This window comes from Engystomops pustulosus, unplaced genomic scaffold, assembly GCF_040894005.1.
Source record: "Engystomops pustulosus unplaced genomic scaffold, aEngPut4.maternal MAT_SCAFFOLD_969, whole genome shotgun sequence".
NCBI lineage: Eukaryota > Metazoa > Chordata > Amphibia > Anura > Leptodactylidae > Engystomops > Engystomops pustulosus.
The window spans coordinates 8000-17102 of NW_027285848.1; the positions used below are offsets into that span (position 1 = coordinate 8000).

Genomic DNA, 9103 nt, shown 5'->3' on the forward strand with positions numbered 1-9103 from the left:
TAATAAGTATCTTAAAACACTAGATTAAAGCCCTCCGTCCGAATTAGGTGACTGTAAAGGAGATTGCCCTGAAGATTATCCCTTACCACCATGTCTATCATGATGGCTGGATAACATGACTAAGCTTAGCTTTCTTAAGTAAGATTATGAAAAAAAAGAAAAAAATTGGGGTCCACGCCAGACCTTTTCTATCTTGCCTGACTATAAAAGACACTCATCCATCTTTAGTGCATTGTACTGTAGGGGATTGGCTCTGCACCAGGGCCAGCGACTGCTGCAGATCGAAGGGTGTCTACTGTATGAGCGTGTAGTCACCTCTTCTTTGTTGTCCTTGACAATCCCCTGAGTTCCAAAATGAGCAAAGGCCGCCCAGATATGAGGATGGAGATGCCAGATGAATTCTACATCCCCATTCCTCTGGAAACCACTAACATTTCTTCTCTAAGTCCATTCTTGGTTCCCCAAATTCATCTGGGAACCCCGGGCATCTTTATGAGCATGTCCGCCTTCATGTTATTCACCATTATTTTTGGTTTTCCCCTCAACCTGTTGACCATCATCTGCACTGCCAAGTACAAGAAGTTGCGTTCCCACCTAAACTACATCTTGGTAAATCTGGCTGTTGCCAACCTCGTAGTCATCTGTTTTGGCTCCACCACTGCCTTTTACAGCTTCTCTCAAATGTACTTCTCCCTGGGAACATTGGCGTGCAAAATAGAAGGTTTCACCGCCACGCTTGGAGGTAAGACTCGTTTTACTTTATAAAAGGATGTAGACAAATCTATAGTGGGGAACCTGAACTTAAATAATGGGGAGGATTTATCACCACATTGTCCGGTTTCATGTACTACTTTTTGAGAAAATGAACATAGATTCCAGCTCACCTCGAACCCTCTTGTGCATGGAACCGGCACGGCACCCACCTTGTTTGGGAAGGTACTGGCAACAAGTAACAATTCGATGATCCAGCCAGATTCCAAATGCTTTCAATCTTTATTCCAATAAAATTCTTACATGCACAGTGTAATTCCTGTTTCCACCAACGCGTTTCAAACGGTCATGACTAAGAACGGCGTTTGAAACGCGTTGGTGGAAACAGGAATTACACTGTGCATGTAAGAATTTTATTGGAATAAAGATTGAAAGCATTTGGAATCTGGCTGGACCATCGAATTGTTACTTTTTGAGACATTTTTGTCTCACATGAGACTTGTTTGATTACAAAAAAAAACGTATTGATAAATTGCCTCATTGTGTAAATAGAAATTAGAACTAAGTTAATTGAATGTTGACTTTTTTATAATAATGGAAGTAGAGCTACAGATCGGTTGAATTAAAGCCCCAATTCTTGGGACAATTATTGGGTCATGTATAAACAGAGCATATCCTTCCAACAGACACAGACAGCAATGACTGCCAAATGGAAGTGTCAGCCAGCAGGCAATCATTGAGAATGAACTTTTCTAGGAATAGTCTTCTCCAGATCCGGCCACAGATGTTTTCCACCCATCGAATGGCCTCCTGAAACTAAGACTACATGCATATGAACATGGACATGCTTTTCCATAGGTTCTTACACACAGGGCTGTGGTTTTCATGACCCTTTGTGTGTCAACTTCCCTTGCAGCAAAATTTAGCACAGGTCTTTCCTTTGTTTAATAGTTTTGGACATATTATCGGTGTATGTGCAGACCTCGCACATCCATGACACATGGGACACAAACAACGGAGCTGAGAATGCACACACAATGAGAATTGCAGTCTCACCTGCGATCTTGGATCATCTGTCAAATAGCAGCTAACAGGGGGTGCACCAACCATCAGGCAAGTTGAGCCTCTCGCCTCAGGCAGCCCCACCTGCAGCAAGATATGGGGCAGCATCAGGGGCGCAGTTATCTGCTATAGAGCAGGACCTAACACTTAAACATGTGTTTAAGCATCCAACATCAGCATGAGCATGAGACTTTATATGGAGAACCAAAAAAACTGATACATTACCACTGGAAGCGCGCCACACGCAACGGTATAGCGCGCCATAGGCAACAGAGAGTTTAGGTTCTCCCCTGAGAGCTAAGTAGAACTATAAATGACAACTGAATTTTAAGCATCCCCTGTCCTATCAATAGTTGTTATTGGGACCTAGGGTAAGTATATAGCGTCATCTTCTTTCTTCGCCCAAACCTTGTACACAGTGTCATACCTTGGGCTCACCAGTAAAATCTGATCTTGGGGTCCAACACAGCTATCAGTTTGTTATATAATCTATTAATATAATCATATAAATATATAGGATAGTTGAGATGCTCTATGCTAAATATATGTATAAATTACAGGGAGGGTACCTTGTCCAGCACTACTTATGCAGGGACTGGGGGCCCACCTAACACAAGGTCCCACTGGTGGATCCACCTGTTCTCCTGTGGGACAGTCCGAGCTTATTACAGCTCCTGGAAATATCTAAATAAATCAAAATCTTCAGTTACATTTGGAACACAACAGACATGTTTTATTCATATCTTGTACACCCCTTAAAATTTTGCAAGCTTGTCCCATATCATTAGACAGGTCTGAGCCGAGCATTTTCCATGTCATCTATGGATTCATGTATTTGGCATCTTAATCTTTTAATAACATTTCAGCATTAACAGCTTCGCAGATCTCTAATGTCAGCTCAGAGTGGATTCATTACACAAATATACGGGCATAATTCATAATTATGGTTTTCTATGATTTTATTAGCTTTTTAACTTTGACGGCTGACATTTTTAATGATCTGCTTGATGAACACAGTACATGCTATTTTCTTTCACCCTTGGTGGAAATGTAATATAGTCTTCTTTATTTTGTAGGAATGGTCAGCCTGTGGTCTCTGGCTGTTGTGGCCTTCGAAAGGTTCCTAGTGATCTGTAAACCAATGGGGAGCTTCACGTTTAGAGAGAGCCATGCGGTTTTGGGCTGCATCTTCACCTGGGTTATTGCTTTTGTGGCTGCTGTTCCTCCATTGCTGGGCTGGAGCAGGTATGTTTTTTGCTATTAAAAAAAGAGGGGCAGCACGGTGGCTCAGTGGTTAGCACTACAGCCTTGCAGCGCTGGGATCCTGGGTTCAAGTCCCATCCAGCGTGGGTTTCCTCCTGGTCCTCCAGTTTCCTCCCACACTCCAAAAAACACACTGGTAGGTTGATTAGATTGTGAGCCACATGGGGACAGGGACTGATTTGGCAAGCTGTGTGCAATACGGTGTAATCTGTGTGTGCTATATAAATTAAGGAATTATTATTAAAATAAAGGATTTATTATGAAAATGTGTTACCCTGTAGAGCATTAGACAATTTAAGGATACTCTAATTTGACAGAAAATACAAAATAGGTTTTCCATATATAGGGGATGAGGAGAAAAAGAAAAAAAAGAACACATACTTACCTGGCTCTGGTTCCTGTTTATTATTCTGGTTTTGAGATGGAAGTTTTCGATGGTCACTGGTCACACTTCATCCAATGGGAGGTCTCCGCAAATCAAGGGACAACACAGGAAGTGAAGTCCCCTGGAAAATGGAAGTGACATCCCGTGGTTGGAGCAGGACACTCATTGGATGAAGTCTGTGGAACTCTGGGAGCAGGCCCTAAACCTGGAAGTACCGGAGCGATATGAGAACCTGGAGCGGGAGTATTATAAAATATGTTTTCTTTTATCTCATGCCGTCCCTCAATCATCTTGTACTCATTAAATAAATCCTTTAATTACACATAAGCATGAGGATTGAATTTTGGCAGAACAAGTATTGACAGCCGTGGAAGGTATATTGCCAGTTTGGGGCTGTGTGTAATGTATAAGTAATTTACTTTCTTTTTTTCCCTTTTATTTAATACTTTTTTTATTGAAAATAAATATTTGGTTTTTTGTTCATGTTTTCCACCAATACATATTTTCCATTAACATGATAGAGCAATGAACACAATTTTGCTAGCTCTTAAGTGGTTATGGGTCAGTAACGTGGACACATCTCAATTAAATAACTAAAGGTCAGACTACTTCACGCCGGAGGTAACTCTGTGAGATCCGGTCCGAAAGTGCTCTTTGCTTTGTTGCTTCCTGGTGAGTGGGAGGTCAATCACTATGTAAAGTAATTGGTCGCAGTCCAAAGTCTCCATTGGGCCTCATTGAGGGACACTGTCGCTCTGAATGGCTATGGCTTTTTCATAAGAAAACCTACTTACCGTATTTGCCTAAATACTTCATACACCGGTGGACATAGGGAATCTTTGCAATGTCTTGTAATTATGAGATTAGTGGACATTAGCAGGTGTTCTGGATTGAATTTACTTTATTCATTTCAGATGATCTGCAATATGTTTGCTTATAACTGGTTATACATACACACATACCGGTATATAATTTTATTTTTTTAAATTTCTTTTCATTCTTTAGATACATCCCAGAAGGCTTGCAGTGTTCATGTGGACCAGACTGGTATACAGTCAATAACAAATGGAACAATGAGTCTTACGTTCTCTTCATGTTCTGCTTCTGTTTTGGGTTCCCCCTGGCTGTCATTGTGTTTTCCTATGGGCGGCTGCTTCTCACTCTTCATGCTGTAAGTGATTCTATTCAGGAACACTAGGAGGTGATTGTGACAGTGATTGTAGTTAAAGGTGTGGATATCATGAGGATTTTGGTAGTTTTCAGGACAGTAGAGAAATTCTCTTACCTTCATCGTATTAGTTTTATAAAGGGCATGCCATAGGTGGGACCCTTTTGAATATTTTGCAATGAGGTCCAGGAGCTTAATAATAATCTTAAGTAGTCATAAATCCTAAAGTTTTGTCTACTATGGGATGCCATATTATAAGAAATGTATAAAGATAATCTGGACATCTGTAATTTATAATCACAAGAAATTACATTGAGGAAGAACCTTTGTGAAGTATTCAGCTCCTCAACGGGGCCTCCACAGGTGAAGTTGGGTAGGTTGAAAACTTAACCAGGTCAAAGTGCTTATTGTTGATGGTCTTGAATTAGCAATTCAAGTAGGGTACTTGAAAATGGGAGCCGAGTCTGCAGTGGCACCAAACGGCCTCTTCCCTGTTGGATATTGCTGCCAGCTCCAGGCATTGTCTATTGAAAGGCCTATTAGTTTGGTGGTAATTTGTCAGCCCTGCCTCTCCTGAGAGTAGACCATTCAGAACAAGTGCTTGGAAAACCTAATTTTCTTTAAGTTTGCCGAGGTGGCACTATACCAGTCAAGGTGACACCTTAATTGAGATACCAATTTGTGATGCCTAAATGCATAATTCTAGTAGCTTCATGATAATGCTTATTTCTGAATCTCCATTCCCGGCAGGTGGCAAAGCAACAGGAACAGTCAGCTACAACACAGAAGGCTGAGCGAGAAGTGACCAGGATGGTGATTATGATGGTCGCTGGGTTCTTAGTGTGCTGGCTCCCCTATGCATCCTTCGCTCTCTGGGCTGTAACACATCGTGGAGAAGTATTTGACTTACGTATGGCCTCCATCCCCTCAGTATTTTCAAAGGCCTCCACTGTGTACAACCCATTTATTTACATCTTCATGAATAGACAGGTAAGTTTATCTTCATAACTAGTAACCATGTTATTATTTATTAGGGGTGGTACAAATGTTAACACAAATGATAACCCTAACATGATGTTCAGTCATCGAGCCACTCCAGCAAACTGACAGCCCTAGCAACTAGCCATGTCTGAGAGTGGCCAGGGGGAAACCCTGACCCAACAAGAACCCGACCCAGGCATATTGGGGGCACTAAGGGCCCGAATAGCTTTTTTTCATCGGGTTTCCCGAACTTTTCCGATTTGCGCCGAATTGCCCCGGGTTTTTGGCTCACGCGATCGGATTGTGGGGCTTCAGCACCGGCATGCATGCAACGAAAATGGGGGGGGCTTGGCCGTTGGAAAACCCGACGGATTCGGAAAAATCGCTGTATTTAAAAAAAAAAAAGTGTCGCTTGACACACACTTACCTGCACCAAGTAATAGAAGGTGAACTCCGGTGAACTCCAGCGGACCTCGGCGCATCAGCGACACCTAGTGGATATGAGCGCACGGACCTTAGTGAATCCCGGCCAGACCTGAATCAGCGCCGGAGAACCCGCGCGCTGGATCGCGACTGGACCGGGTAAGTAAATCTGCCCCATTGACCCTTATCTCTAATAAAGGGGCAGGTGCTAAACTAGGGGTACATGAGCTCTGGGCTGGTTGTTGTAAGTAGAGATGCCAACTGGCTATTTATTATGGACTTTGTATATGGTTTGTGGTTTAATAAAAGATACAACATTTAGTCCCTCCCTCATTTTTTTTGCTGTTTTAGGATTTTCTCACCAGATTTTAAAAGTTATAAGTAAACATGTCAATTTTTATACCAGTGCACAACCACAACATATCAGATTTACATGAATTTATGACATAAATTAGCATAAATTATAGTGGTTGCAAAGCTAAAGATGCGTTAAATGTATTTATGATAGTTGGGTTTTCATTTATTATTAGTTGGGTTTTCTTCTTCAGGATTTTAAACCCATAATTGTACTCACTGGGGAATCCTCTGATACCTTGGTGGGACTGCCCCAATCTTGTAAAGTCCACACTGTAATAGTTGCATGTCACAGTTTAGATAAATGCTGACTTGTTGTTCCTACCTTGTTGTTCCAGTTCCGATCATGCATGATGAAGCTGATTTTCTGTGGAAAGAATCCATTGGGTGATGATGAAGATACGTCTGCTTCTGGGTCTACCCAGGTGTCTTCAGTGTCCAGCAGTCAGGTGGCCCCGGCATAACGCCATCTACATCTGACCTCTGTTCTACCACGTCTGCTGCCACGGCTGTGTGCCCTCAAAAGCTTCCAGGTGACACAATTAACCTCTAAAATTAATCACCCAATTATCCCACAGCCTCTGTGAAAATAAGTTGGCTACGTAGATGCTACCTCTTCAGCTCACCATAAGACCTCATCCCTTCCTCAATCGATAGCAAACTTGTGACTTTCCTTTTTACAAACATTTGGATATAAGCCACCGGAGGGTATTACGCTTCCAAAAATGGCACCAAGAAATATTTAGATAATATATTTCATTTTTGATGCTTTGTTAATGACCTCAATACGTCACGGTCCCTTCTTGTAGTAATAAGAGGAAGTGGTTCCACATTTAAAGTAATGGCTACAACCCATTGAGTTATATTATAGTTTTTTTAAGTCATTGTCTAACTTAAAAAAAGTTGACCTGGCTAAATGCTGCTTTAATTCCATATTTATGCTGAGAAGAGTACAGGTTTTATGAGACCAGGAAGTATTATTATGACATGTTCATTTCAGTTCCTGCCATATACAAAAATACTGAATTATTTAGATTATTTTGGAAAATAATTGTAGGATTTTATGCAATAACTGGATTGCCGATACAACACAAAAAAACAAAATATAAAACTGGATTGCCGATAAATGGTCAAGCTTGATTAGTAACTATGACTGGTCCCATTGAATGTTGTAATAACTGGAGTCATATATGATAACGTCATAAAACATGGTGTCATATGGAGATATGTCTGTCTATATAACCATTAGAACCTATAAACTACATGCTGACAACACTTTTATCTGGACATGCGGTCGATGGCAGGTATTTTATGTATATAAGAAGCACAAATTTCTGAAGTCAGCATTCAAAAGTAAAAATAATAATATACTTAACAAAAATCGTTAGACAAGTGACGACAATATTTTATGGAAAAGGGTGATGTGATGTGGTGACAGGCACAATATAATAAGATTTAAAATTTACAATATCCCCTATTGTAAATGTCCAGGAAACCCTATGGAAAGGAGACCTTTTCCAATAGGCGGCGAATATTTTTGCACATTTTCGTATCAAGTATCTAAATTCTTAACTCATTCTGCATAATGTTCAAAGACTTTGATTCCTACAATTTGGACCAAGAGACGACAGCGATGTTAGGACATTCGTGTGGACAAGATGCCTGAAATGATGAAGACGAAGTCCAACTATTAGACCAAGTGTGGATGTATTTTATTAAAAACCTGAACCTGAATTTGTGACTGCCCCATGATTATTAACCTCTCTTTTATTGTAGCTCAATCCCTTTTCTGGTTGTTCTCCATTCAGGAATACATGTTCAATGTTGTAAATAATATTCCTTGGGGCTTGCAGGCTTGTTTATGTATTTTTCTCTCTATAGGGAATAGTTTAGCATTGGGCACCTGTCATTTCATTAAATAAACATATCAGATGCATCTGTAATGCTGCTGCTTGCTGAATGTTTTCATTTCCTCCTATAAGTTCTGGCACAGAAAGAAAACCATCACCATCTTGACTTATGTGTTGGCATATTATATCTTAAAGGGATATTCCAGGAACATGGAACGTCTGTTACAAAAAACCATAATGCTATAAATAGATGAATATAACAAAACTCAATGTCATTAGTTACAAAATGGAGCTTAAATAGTTTGATTTTACGACTCACAAATAGTAATGGACTTTCTAAAGTAAGTGGCGTTATCACCAAGAAACTACAAGTCCCATGATCCTTTAGCTCACAGTAACTCCTCCTCCCTCTCATGCTCTGCTCCCAGTGATGATGTAACAGACTGCCCTGCTTTGTTACCAATGATGTGTGTCTGCCATCACTACATTACCTCACTGAGATGACGTCTCACCACAACATCAGCTATAGTGGATGCACTGCAACCAACCCACTACAGCCAAACATAGTGGTGATCACATGACCTGCCCAGGCAGGTGCAGGACATGAGATGTGAGCATGTGACCAGCGGCCATCTTCTGTCCTGTGTCTGCTCCGTGTGGAGAAAATCAACAGAATGAAAGAGCCAATAGCATGTTAATTCTTCATTACAGTGTATGTTAGTAGCATTTTTCTGCTAAGAGGAGCAAAACAATTAATAACATATTAGACTATATATTAAGGACCCATTTGTATATGAATTATGCTTATTCCTGGAATACCCCTTCAACAATTGTTTTCAGGGCCAGATTAAGGTTGGTGGGGGCCCCAGGGCACCAAAGTCTGGTAAAGTCCCCCCACTGAATGTA

The 9103-nt window shown here is 40.8% G+C and overlaps 1 protein-coding gene across 1 annotated transcript; it reads left to right on the top strand.

The window, feature by feature from the left end:
- The first annotated feature begins 220 nt into the window (after nt 1–220).
- Nucleotides 221–8290, top strand: LOC140112679 (blue-sensitive opsin-like). The gene is made up of 5 exons (XM_072132584.1): nt 221–742; nt 2850–3018; nt 4427–4592; nt 5340–5579; nt 6686–8290. Exons 1-5 carry the CDS (start codon nt 355–357, stop codon nt 6809–6811), a joined length of 1089 nt encoding a protein of 362 aa, XP_071988685.1. The 5' UTR covers nt 221–354; the 3' UTR covers nt 6812–8290.
- The last annotated feature ends 813 nt before the right edge of the window (nt 8291–9103 follow it).